The 14,460-nt window shown below is 49.9% G+C and overlaps 1 protein-coding gene and 1 long non-coding RNA gene across 2 annotated transcripts in view; one reads left to right on the top strand and one right to left on the bottom strand.

Annotated features, from left to right (window-relative positions):
• Window positions 1–1,509: 1,509 nt before the first annotated feature.
• LOC147240108 (uncharacterized) overlaps window positions 1,510–14,460 on the bottom strand; it is a 15,998-nt gene continuing 3,047 nt past the window's right edge. The window contains exons 3-5 of the long non-coding RNA XR_015111578.1: window positions 13,782–13,957; window positions 2,561–2,630; window positions 1,510–2,448 (exon numbers count right to left, since the gene is read on the bottom strand). This is a non-coding gene — a long non-coding RNA (uncharacterized LOC147240108). The remainder of the gene's footprint in view (window positions 2,449–2,560; window positions 2,631–13,781; window positions 13,958–14,460) is intronic.
• tbx21 (T-box transcription factor 21) overlaps window positions 9,231–14,460 on the top strand; it is a 14,838-nt gene continuing 9,608 nt past the window's right edge. The window contains exon 1 of the mRNA XM_086195790.1: window positions 9,231–9,990. Coding sequence (XP_086051916.1) covers window positions 9,455–9,990 — 536 coding nt within the window. The 5' untranslated portion in view covers window positions 9,231–9,454. The remainder of the gene's footprint in view (window positions 9,991–14,460) is intronic.

Raw genomic sequence — 14,460 nt, 5'->3', positions numbered from 1 at the left:
AAACTCCTCCAACCTCAGGTGCTCAAATAACAACGCCGGCTGATCCTCGAGACGTTGCCTTGGCCAAGGCTCCGCCCCTCCACAAGTTTCGTGAAAATCCGCTGCGTAGTTTTTACGGAATCCTGCCGCCAGACGGATGCGTCTGAACGCATGAGCTGTTGGTGAAGGTAATAAACTCTCAAAAATGTCTTGGAGGTCATAAAATGTTTGTCAGTCTCAGGTTGCAGCGTCAGCTGGATGGAGGCGGGAAACTCCTGGTTCTCATCTTTTTATATTCCAGTCCAGTTCAGGCAAAAACGTCACAGCTTGGTTGCTATGGTTACAAAATGAATTGATCATATTAATATTCAAACAAAACTGTTGTCCTGTATATTGATTTTAATTATATTTGAATTATTTTAAAGCTGTTACTACCACTTACTACTTCTAGCTACTAGCAGTACTACGACCACGAGAATACTACGACTCAAAGTGCTTTACAAGAAAATATAGGAACAAAAAGTGAAAAAGGAAATTTAAGGTATCAATGAACAAATTCTAAAAAGATAGAAATGTGAAAAATCTTAAAATATTGGATGATCATAACTGCAACGTCACGCTCTGATTCTGGCGCTGTCCTGAATGATGAAACGCTACTTGACGTGTTTGCTGCTGACTGCAGAGACACCAAGGAAATCAAAGCTGTTCGGCAAACGCAAAGAAAGTTTTAAAAGGCTGGAGAGGAAATGAGGGAGGCGTCTGTTGGTGGACGCTTGTCACTTTGGCTGGCGTCCGTTTATGTGATTCATGTTGACTGCAGCCCTGCGTTTGTCAGGCGAGGTGTCTGCAGTAAAAGTGCCACAGCCCCCAGATTGACACTCATTAGTGGGGGGCTCCGAGGCAGCGGTGGCCTGCAGGGGGCAAGAGGGCAGCGGCGAGGGCGAGGGGCCACATCCTACTAAAAATAAATGATTCTGATGATTGATACAGATAGCAGCGGACTGATAGATGAATCAGAGGGCTGAGGTGGCGGCGGTGGCGGGCAAGACCTCTGGATGGCGAGCTGTTGTCAGCTGATGCTCAAAGCCAGCGTGCATACGCCACCTCAGTACCAGAACACCTCCCCCTCCCCTCTCACTTATGTTTGACCACCCCAAGCAATTCCACTCAAGCCTTACACACGAAGATACACAAAGACACACAAATGCCAGCGCTGACCCTGCAGCAGGCGAGATGCGCATGGGCGACCCGACCTGCCGCACTGTCCACGCCATCGCCATGTCCGTCGCTGTGTTTGTGCTTTAAAGCTCAGGTCATTCGTGGCTCATGTCTCCAGCTGTCAATCATTCAATCAATCCCACCGTCATTACAGTGATTGTAAAATCGAGGCCCGCAGCGGCGAGCTTGCAAGACGGTGAGGATTATTTTAATGCGGTGCTCAGATCGGATCTCTTTCAAAAGTAACGCTCTGCTTCTCAGGCGATGTGTGAAACTCCTTTTGGGGAGATGATGAAACGTTTCTGGGGAGAGAGAGAACGCTGCTCACCACACACCAGGACAGAAAGGACACCTGCCAGCCCCCCCAGCCTCACGTTTGCGGAGGGCCACACTCCTGAGTATTTTTTAGGATTTTAGCACTTTTACCATCTCACGGTGTGTTTGGAGTTCAGGATGTTTTATTCAATAAAAGGATTGTTGAGAGCAAACATGAGTGATGCGACTTTTCCACAAATAACGTGAGTTTCACTGCAGGTGTCCAGGGATCTGAGGGCTGGGTGCTCGCCGCTAGCAGCTAGCCGCTAGCAGCTAGCCGCTAGCAGCTAGCCGCTAGCAGCTAGCCGCTAGCAGCTAGCCGCTAGCAGCTAGCCGCTAGCAGCTAGCCGCTAGCAGCTAGTAGCTAGTAGCTGGCATGTCTACCTGCAGATTTTGGGATGAAGAGCAGATGTTGCGCTGCTGTTTTTCTTTGGGGGGGGGGTACTGGAGGAGGATAAGAGTGCATCTCATGTGCAACTAATGTAGAGGCTCCTAGCCACCAGCTCACCTGGTGGTTAACATAAGCCTGGTGTGCATGCTAGCTGCTAGCAGGACATCGCAACTGATGTTTCAGCACCATGGGCGCACCTGAGTGATTAAGGTTGTTCTCACAGTGGTCGGTAAGAGAAATTTACTTAATTAGAGGTCGAAACAGAAAGATGCTCATAGTTTAGTTGAAATGTCTGTATTTTCTTGAGAAATAGCACTCTCACGATCACATGACCAGACAGTGGCGTGTGTTCAGCTAAACCGATGAGCAGGATCATGCAGAGCACCAGCCGAATGAGCCAGAGGGCGCCTGTCTTTGGCTGGTAGGTGACATGGACTCATGGAAATCCCTGTTTGGATTGACAGCACCTGACACCCGGCAGGATTTATGACCCAGTAATGAGGCATTAGAAGAGGAGCCACAGGAAAGCAGCAGCTGAAGCTGAGCTGAGACACAAAGACAAGAGCTCAGGTCACCTGCACCTCTACGTACGTGTCAGTCAACCAGCAGTGAATAACAGTTTGGAGACACTTTCACTTGAAGTTCACTGTTGAGTACCTGGACACGTTCGTTCTTCTTCAGGAGTCGATGAATCGCTGCGTGGTTCAGAGCCTCCTGCAGACAAAAACTACAAAAGTATGAATGAAAGAGAGCAGCAGAGAGCGGTGCAGTTGGTTACACAACAACAAACATCAGGTGGTGCAAGGGAGCGTCCGTACGTCCCAGAGCGAGCAGCAGTGGCGTTGGCGTTGCTTTTTATACTATACTTATTTTATACAAAATAAAAGTTTTGTCATTTTGCACAACTGAACCTGTCAAACTAAATGTTCAGACTCTTTATCAGCAGGTTTGGATTCGCTCCTGACCGCACTGCCCCCCCCCCCCCCCCCACACACACACACACACACCAGGACTCGACTGGGCCAAACACGTCAAGAATACGTCCCAGTGGCCGTTACAGAGCAACCACAGCGTCACAGCGCAAAAATGTTTCAGCTTCACGGTGCTAGCAGCTCCTCCGGGGCCGGTCATCAAGTTCCAAACGGTAGCCGGAGCCAAGTGCTGACACTGGACCAGCTGGACCAGCTGACCCCGGCAGTAGCACTCACAACAGCTCGGACCTGACAAGGGTGATGACTTCTTAATGTAGAGGTGGTGGTGGTCGGGGGGATGAGTGGGTGCAGGGATGTCGGCCGGTCTGGTGCCTGTAAGGCAACCCTAGCAATGCTTGTAGGGGGACTGGCGATGGGGGGCAGCAGGCCAGAGGAATGTGGAGAGATGCACAGCTGCCCTGTTCCATCAGAGCCCTGCGCAGCCCTGCAGAAACGTAAAGCTGCCGGTGTTGAGTGTTTAAGTGCAGGACCTCCTGGGGTCTCACGGGCCAGGCATGCACAACGCAGCAGGACCGGCAGCTCAGGCCGAGCCGGGCCGACGTCATCAGAGTGAGACTCAGACTGCCTGATCCGGGTTCACAGACTCCAGCAGGAACGAAAGACTTCATTAACAGCAGGATTACAGTTTTATTAGAGTCAGATTGGCTCTCTGGCCCTGGTCGCCTCGGGTCAGGGACTCCTAGGGTCAGGGACTCCTAGGGTCAGGGACTCCTAGGGTCAGGGACTCCTAGGGTCAGAGACTCCTAGGGTCAGGGACTCCTAGGGTCAGATCTTTGATGCGCATACAAAACTTCGTTTACAAGTTGAACAATCGAACGTCCACAGTGATGAAGGGATTAAGAGTTTAAAGAGATCAAGCTGATGTTCAGGTTTAAGGGGAAGGTCACATGATAGCCCAGGCCAGGGTTCAAAGGTTAGTGCCAGGTGCACTCAGTTCAACCAACCCAAGGAAGCTCAAGGGGTCAAAGAAAACAAAGACAATAAAGTAGCGCAACCTGACTTGAACTGCAGAATTCTACTTCCTGTTGGCAGAATGTTCACAATGGTCATCTGAGACACCCCCCCCCCCCCGCATCAGCTACGAGCTAATTATAGACCAAGGAAGTGGCAGCTTGTTTGTTTCGGGGTTTCTCAGGAATACATTTGCACTTCGCCGTGTGCGTGAGCCTCTGAGTGCGAATTCCGCTGAGCTGTTAGTGCGACGTCTTCGCTCTCACCCGGTTCCTCACTTAATTCCACCTCCCTCCAGTTTCACAGTCCCTGTGGGGGGGGGGGGGGGGGCCCTCCTGAAGCCCTCTTTCACACCCGGTGTGGAGATTTGAATAAACATATGTTGCGTTAATTATGAAGCAGCGGCGTGGAGCGCTGCAGACGGGAAGGCGTTCTTCAGGAGCGTCTGAGCTCCAGTGATGGTGGCTAATGAGGAGCGTTTACACAGTGATGATGGCGGACGGCCTCCACGCACCTGCTCCCAGTGCCTCCTCAACACCACGGCGCCACGGAGATGCATGAATACGCCCCTGATGTTTCGGCCCGTCCGGCCCATGTTTATCTGAATTTTCGTCGTGTTTGTTGCTGAGTGCTGAAGATGCTTCATCAGCCCAGTGGTGACGGCTTCTCTTTCAAAATGAATCATGGTGAGGTAATAAAGACACCCCCCCCCCCCCCCCCCCCCCAGAAGGTCAGTTTGCCAACAACCAGAAAACTCCAACAAGGAAGAACAGCAGAATGATGCTTAAGGCACGTACACATCAGGGATGCGAGCGCCATCTTTAATGTCGCAAGTGATGTCAAGCAGGAGAAATTGGTGCCCTGAAGGCACCGATGGGTTCTTGTCCTGCACTCAGGTTTTGTTTTTCCACACTTTGTCCTGAACGCAGCTTTGTGAAACAAAGCCACTGGTAATTAAAGGAGGTGTAATGAGAGGAGTTTGACAAAGTAAATCTGAAACGACTTGGTTGATGATGTCACAACGATGACGTGATGTGTGGAGAGTCGCTCTTCCTCCGTCACCAGTGAGAAATCTTTCATCTGTGTGGTGATGATGTTTGGTTTTTTTGTTTTGTTTTTTGCCTTCGCCTGTTTGCTGCAAGCTCCCAACTCCAGAGGAATGACTGCCATACCTCCTCCTGTACGTCAGGTTTGATTTGTGGACGGTGGCTGACATGTTGTGGCCACCCACATCGTCAAGACGCAGATATTTATGACGGGGGGGGGGGGGGGGGGCGACACTCCCGAAGGGCACAGTTGACTTAAAATATGAGTGAGGAAGATAAAAGACAGAAGGATTATTTTCGCCACTGATGGATGTTCCATGTCAGTCAGTGCTATTAAACAAGTTCACATTAACAACGAGCATACGTGAACTTGACATAGTGAACATTGTGGTGACCATGTTTCCTCCTCGGGTTTCAAGTGGGGGTTGGGGGGCCTTTTCAGGGCACATGCGGCTGGACTCGTGTAAGTGGTGTGAACCTGAGCAGCTCAAGGCCTCTGAAGACCTCGGGGCAACTCGGTTGAGCACATCTGAAGGCAGAAGTGTTTCTACCTGTGAAGAAGAGTCGTCATGATGAGCAGAAATACAAGTCGTGCAAACAACCTGTAACCACGCAGCTGCCACCTAGTGGCCACAGTAACCAAGACCACCAGGAAGGAGGTCAATGAGCGCAGGGAAAGTCCCAGTGAGACGGAGGAGCAGCAGAGCAGAGCTGGTGGTCGAAGCTGCTAAGTGGAGTTCTGGATTCCGTGCAGCTGCAGCGGAGCCGGCAGTGGTGCAGCAGCCACGCTCGTCCACATCAGCCCTCCAGGAAGGAGGCAGGATGCAGGACGGCTGCTTGATCCTTGATGCCAAAGTCTAATGTGGTTGGCGTTGGAGTGTGCTTGGCAGACCGCCGAGTCCGACAGGTCTGAGACCTCCTGGGATGTCAGCACAGATCCGCAGTATCACTTTTCACTTTGGTCATATTTTTAAATCGTATTTGGCGCATTGACCTTCACCTTCTCCTCGTCTCTTTCACAAAATGTTGCCTAGTTTAATTGAGAGCTCTGGTGATACCGTTAATGAAGACGTGTCATCTGTTACGTCTAAATCTGTCAACCCCGGACGCTCTCGCTCTACGACTCAGCCACGCTTGCTTTTACTGCGTTCTCTTACAACCTCCAGGACTTTAAGAGTGTGTCCAGTTGCAGCCCAGCGACACTCAGAGATTCACTATTTATAACAACCTGCTGGCCACAGCGGCTGACGGACCAGATCTCCACAGTCAGGGCTGGATGCTACATGCTGTTACACCTGACATGCTTGCAAGGTGGTGGTCCTGGGGCCCCACCCAGAAGCATGACGAGCAGAGGAGGGTTGAGGGGGGTGTTTGGACACGCCTGGCTGGCCACAGTGTCACTCACAATGTGGCCTTCTCGCTTGCCATGTCACCATTGATGACTTCAGCCAGCGCCCTTGCAAACTCACCTTGCTAGGAGAGATGCAGAAAACGGTTTAGAGGCATGGGGGGGGGGGGGGGAGGGGCATTCATGTGTTATCTCTTTCCTCTGTGAGGATGTAGCAGATCCCCGTTGGGCCGCTTGACCAGTGGAGGCCAAACATGCCGCTGAAGGTCTCTGAGAGCCACGACACCGAGAGAAGCTACCAGAACAGAATCTCTGACAACTCATCAGAGAGCTTTACGATCAAGTTAATAGATAGGACCTGATCATCCAACAGGAAGTGATCGTGTCAGGGAGGAGGTGTGTTTGTAGTTCAGCAGGAAGTGGTCACATCAGAGAGTAGGTAAGTTTGTCCAACAGGAAGTGATCATGTCAGAGAGGAAGTGTGTTCTCAGTCCAACAGGAAGTGGTCATGTCAGGAAGGAAGTGTGTTTCTTGTCTAACAGGAAGTGAAGGTGTCAGGGAGGACGTGTGTTTGTAGTTCAGCAGGAAGTGGTCACATCAGGGAGTAGGTAAGTTTGTCCAACAGGAAGTGATCATGTCAGAGAGGAAGTGTATTCGCAGTCCAACAGGAAGTGGTCATGTCAGGAAGGAAGTGCATTTCTTGTCTAACAGGAAGTGATTATGTCAGGAAGAGGTATATTTGTAGTCCCACAAGAAGTTAGCGTGTCAGGAATGAGGTATGTTTGTAGTCCAACAGGAAGTGATTATGTCAGGAAGGAAGTGTGTTTGTTGTCTAACAGGAAGTGATTATGTCAGGATGAGGTACATTTTTAGTCCAACAGGAAGTGATTATGTCCGAGAAGAGGCGTGTTTGTAGTCCAACAGGAAGTGATCGTGTCAGGGAGGAGGCGTGTTTGTAGTCCAACAGGAAGTGATCGTGTCAGGGAGGAGGCGTGTTTGTAGTCCAACAGGAAGTGATCGTGTCAGGGAGGAGGCGTGTTTGTAGTCCAACAGGAAGTGATCGTGTCAGGGAGGAGGCGTGTTTGTAGTCCAACAGGAAGTGATCGTGTCAGGGAGGAGGCGTGTTTGTAGTCCAACAGGAAGTGATCGTGTCAGGGAGGAGGTGTGTTTGTAGTCCAACAGGAAGTGATCGTGTCAGGGAGGAGGTGTGTTTGTAGTCCAACAGGAAGTGATCGTGTCAGGGAGGAGGTGTGTTTGTAGTCCAACAGGAAGTGATCGTGTCAGGGAGGAGGTGTGTTTGTAGTCCAACAGGAAGTGATCGTGTCAGGGAGGAGGTGTTGTTTTCAACCAGTCACTGAAGTTCCATGAGGAAAAGAGAACAGCAGTTGGGGTCATGGGTGTTTTGTGGATCTCCTCTGGCTGCACAGCAGCAAGTGTTAACGTCAGGTCAGGAAAAGCTCCTTCTCACTGTCACACTTCACGCAGTAGAAGGTGATTTCAATCGTAGTCATGTTTCAGTCCCCCCCCCCCCCCAGAGCACTCAGGGAGTTTTTCCTCACGAGCTGAGTGAAACCCAGACCTGAAGAACTGCAAAAGAATCTACAGGCTTGAAACTATATTTATTCAATTGGACGTGACAAGTAAAACCAAATCAAGTTATGCCATTTTTATTTATTTAGCACCCATTTGCAGTACAAGTTCCCCCGTGACCTCATGACAGTACACGCTGAGTGGGTTTAGAACAAGAACCACCAGAGCCTGGTGGACCCTTTTCACAGCCCCGAGCCTCGTGTGCCATTGATTATTGATCGTGTGTCAGGGCCTCCCCAGTGAGTCCCTCCTGGCCCACCTCCATGGAACCAGAACCAAAACACGACACTTGTACTGCATTTACACTGCAACTACACACCAGGGTGACTGCTGGGAAAAGGGCCTGTGGTTCCAGCTCCAGCTGCTGTGAGACTGATCCCCGTTCTGTCGTCAATTATCAACACCCAGTCTGGTCTTACTAATTAAATACGTGCAACAAACTGCAGACAAACAAATTCTCTTCAGAAATAATTAAGTGGAAACGACTAAGAAAAATATTTTATTACTGATTAGGTCTCTTATCCAATGTAATTACAACTAAGTGATGCTTTTAATTCTGACTGCAGCTCCTTGAAGAATTGAAGGTTGCCTTTCTTTCACCGCGATCACCTTTGTTCACACTAAATAAGCTTTTGATATGATAGAGACAACTGGTGAAAATAAACCACGTGGGCTTGATTGCGGCCTGGAAATTAAGATGATTTTTTTTGTTAATTTAGCCTTGAGGTAATTAAAACGTGAGCTCAATAAATGTCCAGGCAACGTTTGTGAAACTGAAACTGCTGCCCAGTGAATGAAGTTTTATTTTGTTTAATTTTGCCAGTGATTTTGCTGAAGTGGATAATGAGCAGCTGTTAATATTGAAATATACTCCAATTAATGATGCACCATCTGATATTGACTGAGATCCATGTCATGGCTGATGCGGCCCATCACGGACTCAAACTAGGGGTGTCGATATGATTGTATTAAACCAGGTTTATGTCATATTTACGTTTCGTGCTTGCTGAAAAACACAAACACCTGAAACTACAAATGAATTCTTGATTGATTAAACGTCGAAGAACCCGTAAATGACATGTTTATAGTTGATTCGTCATGATTATATTTAGTAAATACCGATACCGATATTACCGCGCGTCAAACTGATGGACAACAAATATTTCAAACAGTTGTGATTTAATTTATGAATTGCGGTTCTAGTCTTTGTTTTAAAAGATATTTAATTCTATACATTAAACATCTACGTGTGTTCAGAGGGTGTGCGTGTGTGAGGGACGTGTGTGTGTGTGTGTGTGGGGGGGGGGGGGCAGGCCGCGTCAGAGCCGCCTCGCTATACCAGCCTCTGATTCTATATATCAGAGTCGAAACCTGAGCGCGGCTCACTCGCTGCTGGTGACTCCGTCTGGCCGACCGACACCTGCTCGGGTCACGAGTGCAGACAAACACACTCATTTCTCACTTGAAACATTTTTTTTAAGTTACTGACCCATTCAGAGTTGATGGCGCGTCTCCGGGCTGCGGCGAAGTGAGCGGTCGCGCGATCGAGTCCGGCTCCGGTGCCTCCGCGAGGGCGCAGCAGACTTATGAGTTCACGCACAGGCTCGCAGGCGCGGGGCTGCAGATGGGCGGTGTAGGTGGGAACCTCTACCTCAGCATGTTGAATGGCACTGAAACTTTCACCAAGACCCCCGACATCAGCAGCCACCTGCACCGCGGCAGCAAGGACCTGGCCGAGCTGAAGATGGGGATCCAGGACACCAGGTTCTACTACCCGGACTCCAGCGGCCAGGACGCGCTGGCGCTCCCCTTCCACTCGGAGCAGGCGGTAGGAGGCTACCCGGCGCAGCCCGGGAGGTTTTACGCGCAGACCCTCAGCAGCTGCCCGTACGGTGGCGTGCGGTCCCCTACGCGAAACGCGGCGGTGCAGGGTTTCATCCCCGCGGCGGGAGACGGGTTTCCCGCGGCTGGTAAAGACGCGTACCCTCCTTCCCCGGAGAGCTACCCGGCGAGTTTCCAGCACGGCTACCAGCGGCCGCCCCTCTACCAGCTACCTGGGCTGCAGGTGTGCGGGAAGACGCAGGCGCTCCTCAACAACTACCCGCTGTGGGCGAAGTTCCACAAGTTCCAGACCGAGATGATCATCACCAAGCAGGGGAGGTAAGTCCACACGCCGGCCCGCGGCCCACCTTCTGCTCCCATAAAGGAAAAGTGGTTGCGAGTTTGTGACAAAAACTTCCAGTCAAAGGTTTGTGAGGGTCGAGGCGCCGCCGGGCTGCAGAGGAGCCGGCGCTCCTCGGGCGAGCCGCTCGCTGCCGCCGGGGCGCTGGGGGGCTTCGCTCCGCGCGCTTGAGGAGCGAATCGACTCCCAATTGGCTTCACAGCGACCGGGATTAAAAGACTAAAAATACACGGTGCAAGTAGAAAATACACGAGATGTCTGATTTATTTTGAAGGCTGTAGAACGTCGAGGATCCGGCCGAGTTCAGGCTCAATTATCAGCGCGTGGAGGACCGGGACGGTGTCGCCTCCGCGTGACCCCCGGGGTCAGCGCAAGCGGGTGGAGGCCGCCGGTCCGCTGCGTCACTCTGTCCCCGAAAAAAACGATTTCATTTTTTCTGAATTCTTGAAAATATTTGGCAACTTTAATTTGTCTGTAAAAAAAAAAAAAAAACAGTTCGTGGCCGCCGCGTCCTGCGGGAGCTGAGACGTAAAAGTCGCGTCTTGATGGAATCGTTTGTTTTCTGGGCCTCGCGAAGCCGTGCTGAGCCGGGGTTCCGCGGGGCCCCCCGGGGCCCTCGGATGGGTCAGCGAGCATCAGGACGCGTCGCGTCGACGGGGATGAAGCCGCTAAAACCAGACGCGCCTGCCAGCGGCTCCGGGGCCCGCAGCTCCGAGGACGCCGGCATTCGCCAGCAACTCGGGGCCACGCGCATCCAACCTCCACAATGTAACTGGAAAATGCAAAAGAAAAAAAAGTGCTTTCTGATGCTCCTTGTGTTCTCCACCAAAACGAGGATATGAAGGTTTCCTCTCAGTTAAATGTTCAGTTCCAGTCTCGACAGTCACGCTTGACCTGCTTCCTGCTGCCAGTGAAGAAATGAACAATTATTAATAATAAATAATTAAGTCAAGAGGCTTCGTCAGTTTGTTGCTTCTTTGCGTTAATTAAAAATTATTTCAATTATTTGCTTTAACACAGAGGGATGCTTCTTTTTTAACTGCGTTTCTGTTAAGAAGGAAATGTGTCAGCTCTGTAATTAAAGGTCAAGACCTCAGAAATCAGCGAGTGAACCTGCTGAAAACACGAAAACCTTCACGACACGAACGCAAAGCTTCAGCGCTGCAGGCTCCACAGCTGAGAGCTCCAGCGGCAGCAGGCCGACCGCGCTCCGGTGCACCGGATTTTTTTTTTTTTTTGTGGGGGAACAGAGAAAGTTGGCGAGTGGCAAATTAAATGAACTTCTTTTTTAATAACCTGCTCTGTAGAAACCCGAATCCTGTTCTATCAGATGACGTCAGTAAAATACCTGCGATACATTTCCATCAAACGCGCACACACACACACACACACACGCGCGCACACACAAACACACACACGCACACACGCACACACACAGTCAAAAACACTGGCGTGGTAGCAGCAGCTTGTTGGGCGTGGAGGTGTTTTCCTTCCACTTCTCATGTAAAGAAACAATTTCATGTTGTGCAAAAAACCACAAACCTCAAAATTACCAAAATTTCATATCTTGCAAATGAAAATCTCTTTTTCATGTCATCTTCACCTCTGACGCGGAGCACTGAGCCTCTCAGACACAGGCGCCCGCAAGAGTCGGACGACAAAAACATCCCAATTCCAACCAAAAAAATTGAATTTTCTTTTTGGTTTTGGCCTCCTGTTCTGGAACTCTGCAGTGATTTTATGAGAGAAGGAGACTGTGCAATGTTGATCAAAACCTGGAGAGGCTGAAAGAAACTCCAGAGAGAGAGAGAGAGAGAGAGAGAGAGAGAGAGAGAGAGAGAGAGAGAGAGAGAGAGAGAGAGAGAGAGAGAGAGAGAGAGACAGAGGTCAAACAGCCCTTAGATGGCTGAGTGAGAAGGTGAGGGGCCTTTGAAGTCCAGGAAGTAAAAGAGTACTCTGGCTCTCCTGGAGCTCTGACGAGGCTGCACATCCTCACTCGTCCCTCAGAAGTGGTGATCATGCAGCTCGCTCGGAGGCCGAGTTCACCTCCACGCCTCACCAAGATGTGTGCAGCCTCACCGGCTCGTGTTTGATTCAAGTTCATCAAGAACGGGGGTAGAAGTCAAAACCTGGCAGCATTGCGTGTGATTGACCCTCCATGCACACGAGCATGTGGGAGCAAAGGTGAGCAGCAACACCTGCTGAGGTACGCGAGGGAAACTCAGAGCTCCAGAAACAAAAATACCTCGTCCCTTATATTAAAACTTCCTGTTCAACGACAGAAAATACCCCACCCCAACATGATCACTTCCTGTTGGAGTACAAACAGTCAGGGTTGAGGTGTGTTTGAAGTCCAGCAGGAAGTGGACTCTCCTGGCTCCTCCAGCAACAGGAAGTGGTCATCTCCTGGCTCCTCCCCCAGCAGCCAATAGGATCGCTCCATGTGATTGTGGTGATTGAACCAGTAAATCAGCTCTGGTGAACAAAAGTTGATGATCTTCCAGGTTCAGTTCATCAAGATCATCTTCACTGATGAACCCTCTGATGATGCTGGAAGCCTGGATGCTACGTTAGCAGTGCTAAGCTAACGGTAGCCTAGGGCGGAGCTACACCAGGGTCACTGGTGGATCTGACGTAGAACTGAACCTCCAACATCCACCGGTCTGGTGTTTACTGGTGGATCTGATGTAGAACTGAACCTGCTGATATCTCCAGCTGCTGGGAACCACACGCCTGCTCTTAGGTCCCTGACCTGGAGGGAACCAGTCGTTCTACCAGAGAACTGATCTCTGGGTCTCAGGATTCATGTGTGTCTACTATTTTCTGTTGCTGTTTGGAACCAGAAAAACCCACAACAGAAAAGGGACATTAAAGCTGTCGAGAGGTGAAACAACTGAAGTGAGGAAAAACGCAGGCGTCAATCAAATGACTCAACCTGAAAAGGGAAAGTGAAGCTGTTCTCCTCATTCGTGGCTTTGACTAATAACCTGATCCCACACACCTGTGCGCTCTTACTTTAGATCTGAGTCAAGAGGACAAACTTTTCCTGGCGCCGGTTTCCAAGAGGCACTTTAATAACGCAACGAATAACTCAAATACAGTCGGTGGGCCTCTGCTCGACTCTGGACGAGTGACTCTCTCTCTCTCACACACACACACACACACACACACACACACACACACACACACACACACACACACACACACACACACACACCAACTCATTTGCCTTCTCTGCTCCGATGACTTCTCATGGCATCAGGCCAGTATTTGTCAGCGAGGAAATGATCCTGTTGTTCTGTTTTGCTCCTCAGATGAACAGAATCCATTGTTTTAGGTTTAGGTGCTAACTTTGTTGTGATTATATTTGTTTGTTCTTTAAAGAACATATTTGTTTGTTCTTTAAAGAACATATTTGTTTGTTCTTTAAAGAACGCATTTGTTTTGCAAATGCTCTGCAACTTGATGGCCCTCATGATGACCGCTGCCACCCCTGAAACACTCCAATCATCGTGTCAGAAATGAGGAACTACTTAATTGTTGTAAGATGCCAGTTTTAGTGACAGTAAGAAGTCTCATTCGTCTTCCACTCAGTCGGAAAGCAGAAGTCAGGGTTTAGACTGATCACTTCCTGTTCAGCTGTTTATGTGTGAAAATGCTGCTTTTGACGGAAACAGCGAGTGCCAATGGTGTCTAAATAACCGCCTCTACTTGTGTGAGTGTTGACGTCCAGTGGCCTGGAGTCACTGGGGACATCATGGTGTCTCACCTGTACCTCCAGTTGGTTTCCAGTAGAGGAACCAGTGAGCCCGTATATGGAGTGGAAGAGCTTCCTGGTGTCACAGCCGAGGCTGCAGTTCTGCTATTGGCCAGCAGGGGAAGGCGACAGTTGCGAGACTTCTCACTTGGTTCCAAAACAGTTTCTTGATGGGCTTAGTTTCAATTCTATAAAAGATGAAAGATGCGTTGATAATGACGGCGTCCGTGGAAGGGTTAGGGTGAAGCAGTCATTCTGAAACAAAACACAAACTGAGATCCAACATCTGAAGTGTGAGATAAAAAGTCTGAATAAAGTAGAAATTCTACTTCCTGAGATAAAAATGTGAAATTCTGCGATAAAAAAGCCACAATATTGAAACATTATAATAATCAAACGTCTCATATACACAAACACTGGGAGGGCATTGACACTTCAGTTCTGAATGTCATGACTTCCGTTTTGTCTTAATTTTGATTTTCCATCCAACATTTCCGACCTTTGACATGAGGGTTGTCACTTTTACGCCCACATTCATTCAGAGGTGGGGGCCGAGGGAGGCTTCCATCAGTGGCCAAACACATTTGGTCCCATGGAGGGGGAGGGAGACGGGGGTAAACAGGCCAGAGCACTGGGGTCCAGACACCAGGCAGACCTGGTCTGGTTTGAAGCTGCCGGTCCAGCCTAGGAA

This window comes from Aulostomus chinensis, chromosome 23 (genome assembly GCF_037954235.1).
Source record: "Aulostomus chinensis isolate RoL2024-O1b breed Wild chromosome 23, RoL_Achi_v1.0, whole genome shotgun sequence".
Lineage (NCBI taxonomy): Eukaryota > Metazoa > Chordata > Actinopteri > Syngnathiformes > Aulostomidae > Aulostomus > Aulostomus chinensis.
Note: the sequence above shows the minus strand (reverse complement) of the source record. Positions and strands in the feature narration are given on the sequence as shown.